At 43.3% G+C, this 17,590-nt stretch overlaps 1 protein-coding gene across 3 annotated transcripts in view; it reads right to left on the bottom strand.

Annotated features, from left to right (window-relative positions):
• Positions 1–17,590, bottom strand: part of cep85l (centrosomal protein 85, like) — a 62,766-nt gene that overhangs the window by 2,572 nt on the left and 42,604 nt on the right. For all 3 annotated transcript variants that reach the window (XM_017455996.3, XM_017455995.3, XM_053675546.1), the window contains 9 exons: positions 13,319–13,404; positions 9,895–10,012; positions 9,634–9,813; positions 9,026–9,178; positions 6,047–6,201; positions 5,506–5,623; positions 3,551–3,601; positions 2,332–2,439; positions 275–434 (listed from right to left, as the gene is read on the bottom strand). In XM_017455996.3, the coding sequence (XP_017311485.1) occupies positions 275–434; positions 2,332–2,439; positions 3,551–3,601; positions 5,506–5,623; positions 6,047–6,201; positions 9,026–9,178; positions 9,634–9,813; positions 9,895–10,012; positions 13,319–13,404 (1,129 nt within the window). The remainder of the gene's footprint in view (positions 1–274; positions 435–2,331; positions 2,440–3,550; positions 3,602–5,505; positions 5,624–6,046; positions 6,202–9,025; positions 9,179–9,633; positions 9,814–9,894; positions 10,013–13,318; positions 13,405–17,590) is intronic.

Raw genomic sequence — 17,590 nt, 5'->3', positions numbered from 1 at the left:
GATCTTCCACCAACGACCTCCAGAGTAAGACGTGCGGTGTGTTTGCAGTTTGTGTATCGGTTTCTGTTTGCTTAATGATACTCGGACTTTTACCGAGTTCATTTATTTGCTATAAAATAGTAAACAAAATCACAGGTACTCTAGAAATAATGGATTTTTCTTCAATCTTCTTCAGGCAGAAATCTGGGGCTGGGCGTCAGTGTAGTTAATAGGCTGTGTTTTATATCGTGCGCTGTATGAAAGCGATTCTTCATGACGGTGTAGTGACACTTACATTTGATGCCCAGCAGCAGTGCCAGGTTCGGTTCCTTGCCCTGCGCTCTCTGGGTGAGGATGCTGCACAGAGCCTTCAGGTCCAGCAGACACAGAGACATTTCCTTTAGCAGAGAGCCCGCTTCCTGCATCACGGAGCCGTTATCCACATGCTGCTGTTTCTGCGCACACACACACACACACACACACACTTCATTTTTATATATACACTACCAGTCAAAAGTTTAGACACTCATTCTTCATTTTTATTATTTCCTCCACATTGTAGAATATTAAAGTCATCAAAACTCTGGAGTAACACAAATGGAACTATGGGAATTATGTCGTGATTAAAAATCCTAAATAAATCAGAATAATTTCGTATTTTATCATCTTCAAAGTCGACGCCCTTTTCGCCTAGAATATTCCAGAAATGTATTCTCGGCGTTTTCTCGAGCGATTTCTTGAGGAATTTCCCCGAGATGATTTTTAAACAGTATTAAAGGAGTTCACGCCGACGCCGGACTCTTATCTCCTGCTTTTCGGAATATTTCTCTCCGAGTCGTCCGTTTAAATAAAGATTTATTTTGTAAATATGATGTTAGTTTTCTAATGAAAGAAACGAATACGTCGGCACGATTATATTTTTGTCTACGACGCCGATTTCACACGTTTAATCACACACCTTCAGATCAAAAGCTTTTTAACATCACGAGAAACATTTCAGACGCGCGTCCACAAACTTTTGACCGGTAGTGTATATTTATAAAACAAAACAAACAAAATAAAACAACTCCTGCGCTCTATGGGGCGAGGACTTTGACTGGATTATCGAGCTCTCATTGTGCTTATAGACCTCACAATAAGAACAAGAACATGGATGACACTGGTGAAATAACACAACAGTGCACACTACACACAAACCTTTTTGGAATGAAGTGTTTTGGATGACTTCTTTTACTTTAGGCACATTAAAAAAAAACAACAACAAAAGGAAACCATCGGGTGTGTCTCGATCAGCTCCCTCGGTGGGGAATCGGTACATGGTGTACACGAGTGCTGTATACAGAACCTCATATAAAGTTAAAAGTCGCTCATTTAAATAATCCTGTGAGCGCCACGACGACGTAGATTTGTAGCTGAAGTTGGCTGAGGTTTTTCCCCCCGAGCTCAGACGCTTCAGACGACGTGACATCATTTCCTGTAAGGGAACACGATGAGCGTCGACGCTGCCTGGTTTTTGCGGTGCATTGTGGGATGTTTTAGCGAGCACGCTAAGGATTTTCCGATCGGGACGGAACTTCAAACGGCCGACGCCCTGATCTGCGCCCTGATCACTGACCTCGGGAGCCGGGTGAATGAATGGGATGACCGAACTGAACGCTGCTGATGTGACTCTGTGGTCTGATGAAGCGTCCCATGACTTTGTGAGTGAAATGTGAAAGAGCGCACGCAGTAACGCGCTTCGCACGCTCGCGGTTTCGGAACGATTTTACAGGTTTAGATTTGTATCTGTGAGTATTTAACGTGTGTGATGAATATTCCAGTCGCTGATGTTGGTCTGTGTTATTTTGGGACGATGATGAAGTGCGTCTGTCACGTCTGCTGAAACGCGGTGAGATCATACACAGACGTGTGTGAGTGTGTGTGTACTCGGCGATACTGAAATAGACCGCTGCTGTTTCGACGCCTTTTTTCTCGTGAGCGGAGATGTTTTCGACAGACTCAGACAGTGAGTTAGACTGAAGTTCAGCTCGATTTAACACAGGAAGACGGATGGGGTTCGGTGGGATGAGCGATGAAGAGCTCCAGCTCTGATCTCCGCTGCTTTCCCTGAACGACTGACTGCGATATCCATCGCCAGTTCTACAGATTCTACACAGTCAAAGGTTTGTTTAACTTTCTATCAATCGCTGGATTGATTTCTGACTAATAAATGCACGAGACTCACGAGTCAGCCAACGTTTTTTTATTCTCTCTTTTCTTTAGTCTCACACTAAAGGAGAACGGTATGTGATTGTGAAAACACTTTTAAACAGAGCTGCGCTGCAGACAGTTGTGTCAGGACCCCTGCTGTACCTGATGGACGCTTTTAGACAGCGTCTTCAGGTCCTCCTCTCTCTCTACGAGCTGCTGATGGAGCTCCTGCGTGATGGCTCTCTCCTTCTGCAGCTTCTTCTCCAGTGCCTGAGACAGACAGACAGAACATTCGTTTCACAGAGCACACTCGAGCGGCTCCGCTCCACCCATGCGGCGCTTCCTCACGGATTACTGGTCTGGGAAAGTTTGGAAGGCTTGGGTCGGTGTGTGGAGTGTTCGGTTCAGAAGTACATGGCAAATAAAACATCTGGTTTAGCAGTAAAAGCCAGGAGCTTACTGAGAGAAGCGTCAACAGCCCTAATGAGTCAGTCAGTGGGTTAAAGAACCCTTCGAGCGTGCTGTTCTAGGGGAAATAACAGGGTGATAACCGCTTCATCTCGGACCACGTCACACCACATCCCACACGCTGTTGATTATTTTTCTGTAACGGCACGCCTCGCTGTTTTATTCATGTATACCAGAGTGATTTTACAATGATTCCAATTTATATATTAAAGATCTACTTATCATTTCCATTTAATGTGAAACGCCATGAAAACAAGTTCATTCCTGTTTTCACTTACAGTATAGCAGCTCTCTCTCTCACTCCATCTCTCTCACTCTCTCTCTCCATCTCCCTCACTCCCTCATCTCACACACTCTATATAAATAGCTATTGGCTATTTTTAAAAGGGGAGGAGCCACCCAGTATGTCCCGCCCTGACTTCCTTTTTCAGCGGATATTACGTCGACACACCGAATAACGCTGCACGTTTCAAGGCACTTCACGTGGACTTTAAATAACACGTTTTTACATTCCCTGTGTACGTTTACAACATATTAGAACATTAATATAAATCTGCCAGAGCTGCGGTTCTAGAAAATTAATCAACACCTTCTAATCCAATCAGAATCAGACAGGTATAACAGGGAATAAAACAACAGCGTGTGTTGTACATGTACTCTACGTACGTATGTATGTATGTATATGTATGTGTGTGTGTGTATATATATATATATATATATATAAATAAATGAGAAATGTTTTACAGTTTCTTTTTTTTTAATGCTCTTTTCATTTGTGTTTGGACACAAATCGAACAAACCTATTAACACAACCCTACACACACACACACACACACACACACACACCCTACACCCTGTACCTGTGCAGTGTGTGAGACGAGAACACCGAGTTCCCAGAGTCCGAGTGGCTTACCGTTAACTCCAGGGTGAGTCTGTCGATCTGCTGCTTCTGGCTGTCGATCAGCTGAAAACAGAGTACATCATCAGACTGAGCAGTTACCTCCAACTAAAGTCTAAAAGGTGTGTGTGCTTGTGTTAGATGTACTTCGTGTGTGTGTGTGTGTGTGTGTGTGTGTGTGTGTGTGCGTGTGAGTGAGAGTGTTAGGTGCACTTCATGTGTGTGTGTGGGGAAAACATTTTGCTGTGCAGGTGGAGTGTACTAAAAAGAATGAAAAAAAAAAGCCCTGAAATAACGGTTTAAAAAATTGCAACAACAAAAACTACTTCCTGTTCTGTTCCAGTAGGTGTAATGTATTGAGTGAAATATGGTGGGTGAGATGTGGTGAGTGAGATTTGGCGGGTGAGATTTGGCGGGTGAGATGTGGCGGGTGAGATGTGGCGGGTGAGATGTGGCGGGTGAGATTTGGGGGGGTGAGATGTGGCGGGTGAGATGTGGCGGGTGAGATGTGGCGGGTGAGATTTGGCGGGTGAGATGTGGCGGGTGAGATTTGGGGGGTGAGATGTGGCGGGTGAGATGTGGCGGGTGAGATGTGGCGGGTGAGATGTGGCGGGTGAGATTTGGGGGGGTGAGATGTGGCGGGTGAGATGTGGCGGGTGAGATTTGGCGGGTGAGATGTGGCGGGTGAGATTTGGGGGGGTGAGATGTGGCGGGTGAGATGTGGCGGGTGAGATTTGGCGGGTGAGATGTGGCGGGTGAGATGTGGCGGGTGAGATGTGGCGGGTGAGATTTGGGGGGGTGAGATGTGGCGGGTGAGATGTGGCGGGTGAGATGTGGCGGGTGAGATGTGGCGGGTGAGATTTGGGGGGGTGAGATGTGGCGGGTGAGATGTGGCGGGTGAGATTTGGCGGGTGAGATGTGGCGGGTGAGATGTGGCGGGTGAGATGTGGCGGGTGAGATTTGGGGGGGTGAGATGTGGCGGGTGAGATGTGGCGGGTGAGATTTGGCGGGTGAGATGTGGCGGGTGAGATGTGGCGGGTGAGATTTGGGGGGGTGAGATGTGGCGGGTGAGATGTGGCGGGTGAGATTTGGCGGGTGAGATTTGGCGGGTGAGATGTGGCGGGTGAGATTTGGCGGGTGAGATGTGGCGGGTGAGATGTGGCGGGTGAGATGTGGCGGGTGAGATTTGGCGGGTGAGATGTGGCGGGTGAGATTTGGCGGGTGAGATGTGGCGGGTGAGATTTGGGGGGTGAGATTTGGGGAGTGAGATGTGGCGGGTGAGATGTGGCGGGTGAGATGTGGCGGGTGAGATTTGGCGGGTGAGATGTGGCGGGTGAGATGTGGCGGGTGAGATGTGGCGGGTGAGATTTGGCGGGTGAGATGTGGCGGGTGAGATTTGGCGGGTGAGATGTGGCGGGTGAGATTTGGGGGGTGAGATTTGGGGAGTGAGATGTGGCGGGTGAGATTTGGCGGGTGAGATGTGGCGGGTGAGATTTGGCGGGTGAGATGTGGCGGGTGAGATGTGGTGAGATGTGGCGGGTGAGATTTGGCGGGTGAGATTTGGCGGGTGAGATGTGGCGGGTGAGATTTGGGGGGTGAGATTTGGGGGGTGAGATTTGGCGGGTGAGATGTGGCGGGTGAGATGTGGTGAGATGTGGCGGGTGAGATTTGGCGGGTGAGATTTGGGGGGGTGAGATGTGGCGGGTGAGATGTGGCGGGTGAGATTTGGCGGGTGAGATGTGGCGGGTGAGATGTGGCGGGTGAGATTTGGCGGGTGAGATGTGGCGGGTGAGATGTGGCGGGTGAGATGTGGCGGGTGAGATGTGGCGGGTGAGATGTGGCGGGTGAGATTTGGGGGGGTGAGATGTGGCGGGTGAGATTTGGCGGGTGAGATGTGGCGGGTGAGATGTGGCGGGTGAGATTTGGCGGGTGAGATGTGGGGGGTGAGATTTGGGGGTGAGATTTGGTACCGTCCGGTTGTGAGACTGCTGTTCCAGGAGACGCGTGTTCTCCCTCTCCAGCTGCTTCAGGTCCAGCATGGGCAAGCGCACTCCGTCCTCCAGACACTTCTCCACCTTCTCCTGCAGACTGTGGACAGAGTAGAGACAGAGAGACTGATGGTTTTCAATCGTTTCTAATTGTTTGACCACACAAAGTCAGACACAGTGTCTGGTTCTGTGGATAAGATGTGTAACTGTAGAAATGGGATCAACATGAGCAGAAATACATTTTGGTGATTAAACTGTTCCTCAGTGAAAGCGCCTGGACATTTCTGGGGATTTTTCCGGCCATCATGGCGTCCTGCTTTAACCGGAGTATGAGCAGTACATCAGGGACTAGCAACAATCTTTAAAAACTGATACCCAGTGATTACTGATACACATCTGGGCCATTCGGGGTTGGTTGTTAAATTTAGCCCTGAAATGAATGTGAAGTGATGAAAATGAGGAGAAATGGGAGCTTTTGTGTATTATTTTCTTTGTAAAGGCAAAAAAAAAAACGAAGAAAAACCTCTGCACGGCAGCCATCAGCTCCTTCTCCCTCTTGGCCTGTCTCTCGATGAGTGCGTCTTTCTCCTGCAGACGAGTGCGGCTCTCCTCTAAGCTCCGCTCCAGCTGTGCCGCTGTGTCCTGCAGCGTCTGCGCCTTCGTCTGAACCTCCTCCAACTGACACACACACATCAATAATTACACATACACTCAAAGGTAAGGGCTCGTCAGCGAGTGTGTGTCCTTGCGCTTCATCTGATCAGGTCGTATCATGAAATAGATGTTATTGTGGCTGTGCTTCAGGAAGAAGAGTTGCTTTCATTTACATCGATAACCGACTGCGGTAATGCAAGCAGCGCAACAGATCCTCGCCGTCATGCTGCCTCGTGTTGGCTATAATGTTAGCGAGCTAGCTCCATTATGGGACGACTGGGAAAATGACCTTGTGCTGATTAGATTAGTAAAAGCTGGAGGTCGTTAGCTGGAGGTGGAGTTCAGGGGAAAGTGACATAAACATCGCTTTGTTTATTCTCTAGTTGCAGCGAAGCGAGAAATTCGCTCCAAAATATGCGTTCAGGCCATACTGCCTACTCCTGTAGTTTGTTTTTATATATATATATATATATATATATATATATCTCAAATATACACTTCCAGTCAAAAGTTTGTGGACACCCGACCGAAATGTTTCTCGTGATGTTAAAAAGCTTTTGATCCGAAGGTGTGTGATTAGACGTGTGAAATCGGCGTCGTAGACAAAAATATAATCGTGTCGACGTATTCGTTTCTTTCATTAGAAAACTAACATCATATTTACAAAATCATCTTTATTTAAACGGACGACTCGGAGAGAAATATTCCGAAAAGCAGGAGATAAGAGTCCGGCGTCGGCGTGAACTCCTTTAATACTGTTTAAAAATCATCTCGGGGAAATTCCTCAAGAAATCGCTCGAGAAAACGCCGAGAACACATTTCTGGAAATTCTAGGCGAAAAGGGCGTCGACTTTGAAGATGATAAAATATTAAATTATTCTGATTTATTTTGGATTTTTTATCACGACATAATTCCCATCGTTCCATTTGTGTTACTCCAGAGTTTTGATGACTTTATTATTATTATTATAAAATGTGGAGGAAATCATATGTATACATAATAAAAATAAAGAATGAGTATGTCTAAACTTTTGACCGGTAGTTACATGTGTGTGTATACACACACACACACACACACACACACACATATATATAAATAATGAAAGCCATCAACAGATATTACTATGACTTTGTTAGACAAGTAAATTTTAGCAAAAAATGATTCAGTTAATGTACGTTTGCATCACGAAACGTATAATATTAAAAATGAAATAAATAATATAAAAAAAAAAGACAGAAAGGACATGACATAACTTCATACTTTTTTTTTAAAATGCCGTATCCGTTGTCTTTTTTCATTTATAATATTACTACCAAGACTTTTAGCAATATTGATAATCAAGTTTGAATCATGAACAGGGAATTTGCAACCATGAAATCTATTAGTAATTATAGAATTAAATTTACATTATAATTATATTAAAATCACTAGACACGACAACTTCTTTTTATTTATTTATTTTTAAAATATCATATCCTTTCTCAATTTATTTTTTTTCCAGGCAGGTTCCAAAGTAAATGCTGAAATGCCATTATTATTATTATTATTATTATTATTATTGAATGCCCCCCCAACACACACACAGTCCTGTTTGTACATCATTTATATGCCTTGTGTGACACCAAACATCTGACTATCCCAAATTCTCTGTAACCACCCTCACTGGTTAAAAAAAACTAAGAAAAATCTCACTAGTTCCTGCCTGCAGCTTACATATGAGCACAGCAGTCACATCACTGTTTTTTTTTTTTTTACTGCCCCCTGCTGGCTCAGTTTTACAGTCTCCAGTAACACGTCATCGTAAACATCCTGTTAAACCAATCAGCGTCGCGTAATCGGCTGCTGTAAGGTCCGAGAGCACCGATTCCTGTACAGGTAATACCAGCCTGTCGCTGAGCGTTCGTTTTCGACTTGAACATTCATTCCTCTCGGCTTGCACGTGTTACAGGACGCGGCGACGTGGACGTAATCGAGTGTGAGCAGCTTGTTCATAAACAATAAAAGCGAGCACACATTGTTGTCACATTAAATGCTCTTTTACAGGCGTGTTCGCGCGGCCGCGGGGGGACTGGTGCTCCGGAGCCGGCGTTGTTGATACACAAACGTGTTCGTTACGCTTTAATCTGGAACTGGTTTCGGGGTTAATAACGGAGGGTTTATGTAAAGACATACTGAAAGATGGGCTTGAAGCTCGGAGCGCAGCGCATACAGGCGCCGCACACGTTTCCATAACGTGTCTGTGTGTGTGAACAGCGGACTGACCTTTCCGAGACCCAAATCAGTGTGTAAAGAGGAACAGAGGCTGAAACCCACCATTATCAGAGTTAGTATAAAATAATGTCTCTGGAATCTGAAGAGTTTTCATAAAACTGTGTTTTTTTTCTTCTTTTTTTGGATACAAACCCTTATTATTTTTGTGAGTTGAGTGATCCTGGAGGTTTACTGTGTTTATTAATCAGCACCGCCTGCAGCCCGTTGTGTCTTTTTTTTCATAACTCGTGCTGTGACACTGGCACAAACTAAACAGGAAAAAGTTCCACATATTTCACTCCAACGCTTTCTTTTCTTTGCATATTCAGAGTATTTGCTTTGTTCCGAGTTCAGCTGAAATAAATAAAGTCATTGTGGACACTTGAGCACCAGAGGCACGGTGTACTGACGAGCTATAACGCCGTGTCTCATGATCAGCGGTTATTTTATTCAGTCTTCAGTTTTGTTAGCATTAGTGATCAAAAGCAGGCAAAATGGCTTTCTTATTGGATTGAGCAGCAGTGGGAAAGCACTAACAGTACACAAAGTGGGGTGTGTGTGTGTGTGTGTGTGTGTGTGTGTGTGTGTACTGTATACCTGCTGGGCCTGGGTGTGCACCTCGTCCAGCGAGGGCAGATCTGCCAGGTATTTCTCCAGAGTCTCGATGCGCTGCTGCTTTTCCTGATTCTGCTCCTGCTCTCGCTGACATTTCTTCTTTAGACTGCTGATGTAGCGATCACGCGTCTTCATCTAGACCACACCACACACACACACGCACTTTTAATTCCAGAAACTATACTCAAATCAAGGTCTAAAAGGGTGATAAAACTTGTGCTCACCCTTCTAGCAACGACACACAAATCTGATATTAAAGCTAGATATTAAAAAGCTAAAAAACGCCCACTATTTTTGTGTTAATAATAATAATAATAATAAAACGTTTTTAACGTAAGTACGGCACGGAATCTTGCTTCGTTAACAAATGAAACATCTTAATCGATGTGAAACTGCTGTGGTGTAAGAGGAATAAAACCCTTCGGGACATGCTGTTATAGGGAAATAATCAACTTTGGGGTGTAAGAGTAATTCTGCTCCGCATCAGCTGCATCACACCAGCCGGTCTTTGATTAGTTTCCAATAGCAGCACACCCCCTACGTGTTTTATTCACACGGCGGTTCTCGGCACGGTCTAAAACGCAGCAGACCTTCTCCTCCAGCTTCTTGATGTCCTCTGTGTATTTCTGCGTGTTCTGCTTGAGGAACTCTTTGAGGTGGATGACCTCGAGCTCGGACGAGGCCAGTCTGCGCGCCAGCTCTCCGTTCTCGCAGCACACCGGAGTCTGAGGGCTATGCAGGGACGACGCGGGGCTGTCCAGTGGGCTCTCCTGAGGAGGAAGGTCGAGATTAACACCATCGTGGATCAGAACTTCCGTCATATAGCGTATAGTTCGTGCATAACGAAGTACCTTTGTTTTAAGCGCATATGAGTCGTCACAGCGCCCTCTCTGGTTCTGGAGGACCTGCTGCGCCCTTAACTCGTTTTCCCTGATTCTGGCGTGGAGCTGCAGGATCTGCTGCTTTTGCCTGGAGAATACAGAGACATGAGAGGGGGGGTTAGGATTAGACCGTTATGCAACGTAAATGTCATACTTCAACAAAAACCACATTCTTTTACATTTAAAGCGCACCTATTATGGTTTTGAAATGTGCCTAATTTTGTTTTAAAGGTCTCATACAATAGATTTACACGCATCCGAGGTAAAAAACAAAAACAAAACACTTTAACGTGCTCATAATTTAAACTGTGTTACCTTTTCCCCCAGTGTCACAAACGACTCGTTCAATGATCCGTTCTACATGATTCATTCTAACCTTCTTTCAGAGAGCATACTCTGCTCTGATTGGTCAGACGCCCCAGTCTGTTGTAAATGGTAAATGGCGCACTTATATGGCGCTTTTATCCAAAGCGCTTTACACTGTGTTGTGATTGGTCTACTGCGATCGGCCTGTATCGAAAAGGAAACGCCCACTAGCATCTCCGGTTTCAGCTCCGTCTGTTCGCGAGCGGCCGACGAAGACCTTTTTGCTACAAACCTACGTAGGTTAGTACAGGAAGTAAAGTCTGGAATCACTAACGACTCGTTTCAGCTGTTCAGAATCGCTTCCTTCTTTTGGGAGTCGAAAACTCCGTTTCTCATGCGCTTTGATCGTTAAACTTTTGACGTTTTTACATTCACAAACAGCTCTATGTCACGCTACAGGAAAGGTAAAATTTGAAAAACCATAATAGGTGCACTTTAAGGGAAATTAAAAAGAAGTGATGTGTGAACATATGCTGATACGTTACAGACGAAGAGAATCGTGTCTTAATGAATACCTGACGACACGCACACAAAAAAACAGCAACATGAAAAGGTAACGTCTAAACATCTGGAAAATGGGTGCGAATCAGAAATGAAGGCTCGTGCTGAGGAAGAAACCCTTCATAAAAGTGACAGAAGCCGGGGGTTCGATGACGTTAAGTGTACAGCCGAAAAGCATTTTACAAGCGTTGAGTAATACGTGTTTCCAAATGAGCACCGGTATACTCGTTCTCGAAACCACACTTAAAACACTTCCGTTACATAATTACCCATCTTTCTCATTAAGCTTGTTAATGCAGTTCAAAATGCATCCAGTAGGTGGCAGTAATGCATTATTAATAGTCTGTACAGGTATAAAATGTGAAATAACATCACGAGCTATTACCGCCATGCTTTTTTGATCATTTGCACAAATGGAAAGTTAATAACACGTTAAATTAACATTCCGAGCCGAACCACGAAATGCGGACAGACAGTTAAAATAAACACATCAACAGAAACCCGTCTGCTTTCAGGGAGCTTAAGAAAAAGCCTACAGCGTAAGAGTCGCACCTGTTTGAGTATACTGGTGACAGAAATCATTTAAAAAATCCTTTTAAACGTGTTTAGCGTCTTCACTGCTTTTTCATTCCGGATTTCAATGGCTTTTTAAACAACAACGTATCTGATTTGTTTAAAAACAAACAAACAAAAACAAACCGGTCATTCAAATGTTAAATGTATTAGTGACTCGTGTTTTCGATAAAATAGTTGTTATGAAGTAGCACGTAGGTCACATGACTCTTTCAGTTTTAACGTATAACTCGTTAACGAAGGTGGACAAGCCGTTATTTCTTGTCTCCGTCCAAGTAATGAACGAATCCTGGAGTGGTCAAGCCTGTTAGAAACGTGCCATGTTCTTTATATTTATTAATGATGGACAGTAGTAATGCATGTCGGTGTTCAAAGTTGATATGTTTCCAGAAATCTGTCCAGGAGATGTTTTGATTGTCATGATGTTGTTGGTGTAGGTTCTTCAGAACTCTGGGTTCTTCCAGGAATCGGTGTATTTATATATCCAACTAATCACGTGACTCCTGATGGTACTTCAACTGCACCAGAATTTATGGGTGTCACATTGTGAACTACACTACTATCAAAAGTTTAGACACACTCACTCTTTATTTCAATTTTTCCACATTTTAGAATAATAATAAAGTCATCAAAACTCTGGAGTAACACAAATGGAACTATGGGAATTATGTCGTGATTAAAAATCCCAAATAAATCAAAAATAATTTAATATTTTATCATCTTCAAAGTCGACGCCCTTTTCACCTAGAATTTCCAGAAATGTGTTCTTGGCGTTTTCTCGAGCGATTTCTTGAGGAATTTCCCCGAGATGATTTTTAAACAGTATTAAAGGAGTTCACGCCGACGCCGGACTCTTATCTCCTGCTTTTCGGAATATTTCTCTCCGAGTCGTCCGTTTAAATAAAGATTTATTTTGTAAATAAGATGTTAGTTTTCTAATGAAAGAAACGAATACGTCGGCACGATTATATTTTTGTCTACGACGCCGATTTCACACGTCTAATCACACACCTTCAGATCAAAAGCTTTTTAACATCACGAGAAACATTTCGGTCGGGTGTCCACAAACTTTTGACCCACGGTGTGTATACTGCCCTATACACACCTCCGGGCGTTTATTTCTAAAAGATAGAAGAATAGTTTTAGGGATAAAATCCTCTCAGACTTCCATCACAACATGAGAGATGTCATCAAGTAAAGGAGGATCTAATGATAAAATGGTGGAACAGATTCTGACAGCACCGTGCGTGTAACTTTAAAATACTGCGTGTGTGCGTGTGTGTGTGTGTCCTGTGACAGTGCCAGTTTGTGAGCTGAACCCACTGTGTTCATGTGTGTGGGTGTGTTTTTATATCTTGGTGGAGACCAAATGGATCAAACAGACCTAAAAGGTCAGGAATATCTGACAGTTTCGACCTTTGGCTGGTTTCCATGAGGAAAACTGCTTTTATTTAAAAAATAAAATAAAAATAAACAAAAGAGGCATAAACATTTTAAGTGTAGCATGGAATTAATTGGCTTCATTAAAGGCTACGTCAGTGAAAGGTCCTCACAAGGATAGTAATACAATCGTGTGTTTCTGTGCGTCTGCAAGTTGAAGGTCACCCAGCAATCAGGAGAGCGCGTTCCTCACCACTCACACTAGCACGTCGACAGGCTGTCGCGCACACACACACACACGCACGCACGCTCTGGCGAGGAAACCAAACCAGACAGCCAGATTCGCTATCCCGGATCTTTTCTTTTAAGGACACGAGATTTGATCGTAGTATGAAATCGGCGAATACATCGTGCCAGGTGCCCCTGCATCATCTGCGTTCATGAGAAGGCGCTTCCACGCAGCGTCACGATGGTGCCCGGGCGTCCAGGCGAGTTCCCCCGGTTATAGCAGGGGCAGGTTTCAGCTGGACGTTTCACCCACCCCAGTTATAGCAGGGAATAGATCATAGCTCACCTTTCGATCTCCATCTCCCGTTGTCTCAGTAGCCCTTCCTTTATCTTCACCAGCGTGTTCACAGGGAGAGGAGCGCCACCCAGCATCTGCACAACACACGACAATTATATTACATTATATACACACACTGTCCACTCACACAGTCTAAACACTTGTCATCAGAATCTCTAAGAGTAGGGGTTCGTAACTTTTTTAACCTCTCCAGTGTGACTCCTTTTGGGGTTAAATGTTATGTCAAAACAGCCCCCCCCACCCCCGTCCACGCTACTACCCCATGGGTTCAAAAAACCCAACGTAATAACCCCTGCCTTAGTGCATATGTCTAGTGCATATAAGTTTCTATCCCATAGAAAGTTTAATAATTTTTTCCCTCCATCATTAGTATTATTAACTCTCTACTTAAAAATCTGTTTATTTTTAAAGTATTTCGATCTAGAATTCAAAAAAAAAAAAAAAAAACAATCCACAAGATCCATAATTGTATTAAAGAATTAAAATCTCGAGTTAAATATAAAATGGAATATTGAAAAATGTAAATATATTTTTCATTTTATTATGTTTTATTTCGATGCTTACTGATGCTTGTTCTACTTCTCTCTACATCCATCTGTCTTAACAATCTCTACATATCTCTATAGCTATCTATCTTTCTATCAATCTGTCTCCATAGCTATCTTTCCCTATAGCTTTCTATCTTTCTATCTATATCCATCCATCTTATCAATCTCTATAGCTATCTATCTCCATCTATAGCTATCTATCTATGTCTCTATAGCTATCTATCAATCTATCTATGTCTCTATAGCTATCTATCTATCTATCTATGTATCTCTATAGCTATCCATCTCTATAGCTATCTATCTATCTATCTATCTATCTATCTGTCTCTATAGCTATCTATCAATCTATCTTTGTCTCTATAGCTATCTATCTATCTATCTATCTATCTATGTATCTCTATAGCTATCTATCTTTCTATCTATCTATCTCTATAGCTATCTATCTATCTTTCTATCTATCTCTATAGCTATCTATCTATCTATCTATCTATGTATGTATCTCTATAGCTATCCATCTCTATAGCTATCTATCTTTCTATCTATCTCTATAGCTATCTATCTATCTATCTATCTATCTATCTCTCTCTCTCTCTCTCTATATATATATATATATATATATATAGCTATCTATCAATCTATCTCTGTCGCTATCTATCTATCTATCTATCTATCTATCTCTCTCTCTCTCTATAGCTATCTATCTATCTATCTATGTATGTATCTCTATAGCTATCCATCTCTATAGCTATCTATCTTTCTATCTCTATAGCTATCTATCTATCTATCTATCTATCTATCTATCTCTCTCTCTCTATATATATATATATAGCTATCTATCTATCTATCTCTGTCGCTATCTATCTATCTATCTATCTATGTATCTCTATAGCTATCCATCTCTATAGCTATCTATCTATCTATCTATCTATCTATCTATCTATCTAAAATAAAATCACACACTACCACACAGTAATCAAACAGTTTATTGTGTGAATTGTGACTTATGCTCTGGCACTGTAGAAAGTCTGGGGTAGGCGACAGGCTGCCGTGATGAAGTTTAGTGGTATGGTGTTTTCGGCCATGTTGGAAACGACCGGAGCTTTGTGTGAACTGTGTTGAGAGGACGGAGCAGGAGCAGCTCCGTTATCCCCTAACAGCTGAGCACAGGATTCACAGCTCACTGCCATTCTGGGTGTCTCGTGTTACCACATCGGACAACGCTGTGAACCTCAGTCTGACTCCTTTGCTTTGGGAGCTGGTGTACGATGCAGAATTTGTAAATAACTATGGCAAAAAAAAAAATCTAATAAAACCATCAACCCTCTTTGGATTAATGTCGCTGTATCGCTTAATATGTCCCCGCTGTCAACATCTCAATCCCAACAGTTAGATTTGTGTTTAAATTTTCTTTAAAAAAAAAAGGATAAGTACCAGAGTTATCCAGTAAAGATCTCAGAATGAACTGAAGTTTATGATATTACAGTGCTGTCTTCATATTTAATTGGGCTGTGTCAGATTAGTTAACTAGTCTCGCTTCGTTTCTCCGGTTCAGCTAGATTTCTGGGTAAAACTAGTGGATCCCACATCATCTAACCCTACCGTCTTCCATACTAGACGATTAGACCACTGTCCTCCAATTCTTAAAATGTTTATTAATCAGATCAGAGTTTTTCTGCCGCTTGTTGTGTACGAATTTCAAATCTGGACGAAATCCTCGACCCTCGAGTCTGAGTTCAGCACATAAGGTCAGATCAACATGGCTTCTCACACCATAAAGTTCTGATTCTCTGCTTTTACAAGAGATTATAGTAGTGTTGGTGCTCAGACAGAGCAAACATGAGACGAGTTTTCTTCACGGGAGCATGTTTTTCTTTCATTTTTATGTTGTTTTTGTTCTCTACTTTGCAGCTTGAACGCACGGAGGTTGAGAAAATGTTGTAAATCCAAGCTCAGATTTCCCACATCCGAGTTTAATCTAACACAGCATAAAGCTTTAGAGTTAACGAAGATCAATATGTGATGCCAGACAATTAGCTAACTTTCTGCTTCAAAACAGATGGGAACTCGAAAATCAAACTGGAATAAATATCTCTGCTCACAACCCCACCGTGGCAATAACCTCCTGACTAAACCTTTCATGTATTTGGAAGTCTGGTTATCTGTCTGTCCATCTCTCCCTATGTGCTGCCAACAAGCAGAACAAGCAGCAGCTGCTGGAGAGCTGAAGCCCATTCATTACGCCAGGCTGCAGTAAAAATGCTAAATGCCAAGCCTTCCATTGGGATGGATCACGATTCCTGTTTCAGATTCCCTAAACAAGAGCGCACACATCTCACAGCAAAACCAAGCGCCCAATCACGCATCTGATACAGCGAGTGTGTGAATGTTAGAGCTGAAAATAGTTCAAGGCCTTCTTACTGTGAAATGGCAGCTTTACCACAATAAAATTCACAGGTCCGTGCGCACGTTTAGCAAGCTTCCCGTTATAAACCGTTTCAGCTCGGGCTCAGGGATAAGAACGCGACTTCCAAGCCAAGGTCACAGAGATCTGCACTGCATGCCGCTAACGTGCCGACTCTGAAGCTTGAACTGGACGGATATTTACAGTAAGAAGACGGATCAAAGAACCTGCTCAGGTTGAAACAATACTGAGACTGAAAGTAGGCTTACATGCCATAAAACAGTAGATTAAGCCAGAGTCTCTACAGTAGTGAGGGGTGTGGGACAGCTTTTTGATTCCCAGTCCCACCAACTTCCAAAGGAATTCTGACCTGTCTGCCTGCTCCCGAGACAATCCTGTCCAATCACTCCCTCTCCAGAAAGAGCTCGGACCATCAGAATTCCACCCGATGCCCCGAAAGGGATTTTCCCTAATCCCGCCTGCTTCTGAAAGAAATCAAACCAATCCCGCCCTCTCCCAAAAGAATCTGGACCAATTCCAGCAACTCCCAAAATAATTCTGCGCAGTCCAGCCCACTTTCAAAATAAGAATTTATTCCCCAGCCCCTTTTTCCCTAAAGAATCCTGACCAATCCCACCCTCTCCCAAAAGAATCTGGACCGATCCCACCTGTTCCTGACAGAATTCTGACCAAATATGCCTGTTCCCAAAAGAATTCAGACCAATTCAACCCGCTCCCAAAAAGAATTCTAACAGATCCTGCCTGTTCCTGAAAGAATCTGGACCAATATCACCTGTTCCCAAATGAATCTGGACCAATCCAAACGGCTAACAAAAGAATTCTGACAAATCCTAGCTGCTCCTATAGTAATTCTGACCAAACTTCTCTCCTCCTGAAAGAATTCCAACAAATTCAACAGTGCCTTCAGTTTGACGTTGTTTATGTTGCAAAGTATAACCAAATTAGTAACTTAAACCACCACGACAAAGTTCTGAGCTTCATTTTTGACTAGCATGACATTTAAAAACATTTTTTTGGTCCAGGCTCTGCAGTATCCCAGCTCTATGCGCTACTTTCCAGAACCTGAGTGAATAAAAGAGGAGCCTATAAAGCCTAGTGTGACTGCTCGGAGTGAACTGGGAGAAGATCTCATCCTCGTCAAAACCTCACTAGGAAGCCCGTCTACTGCCAGACTTCACAGCTTATCCACTGCCAATTCCGTGAACTCAATCAGCTCTGGTGCCACTCACTCATTGCGTGTCTACAGATGCCTGGCACACACTCAACTATTGGTGAGAACTTTACATCAGC

This window comes from Ictalurus punctatus, chromosome 25 (assembly GCF_001660625.3).
Source record: "Ictalurus punctatus breed USDA103 chromosome 25, Coco_2.0, whole genome shotgun sequence".
In the NCBI taxonomy this organism is placed as follows: Eukaryota; Metazoa; Chordata; class Actinopteri; order Siluriformes; family Ictaluridae; genus Ictalurus; species Ictalurus punctatus.
Note: the sequence above shows the minus strand (reverse complement) of the source record. Positions and strands in the feature narration are given on the sequence as shown.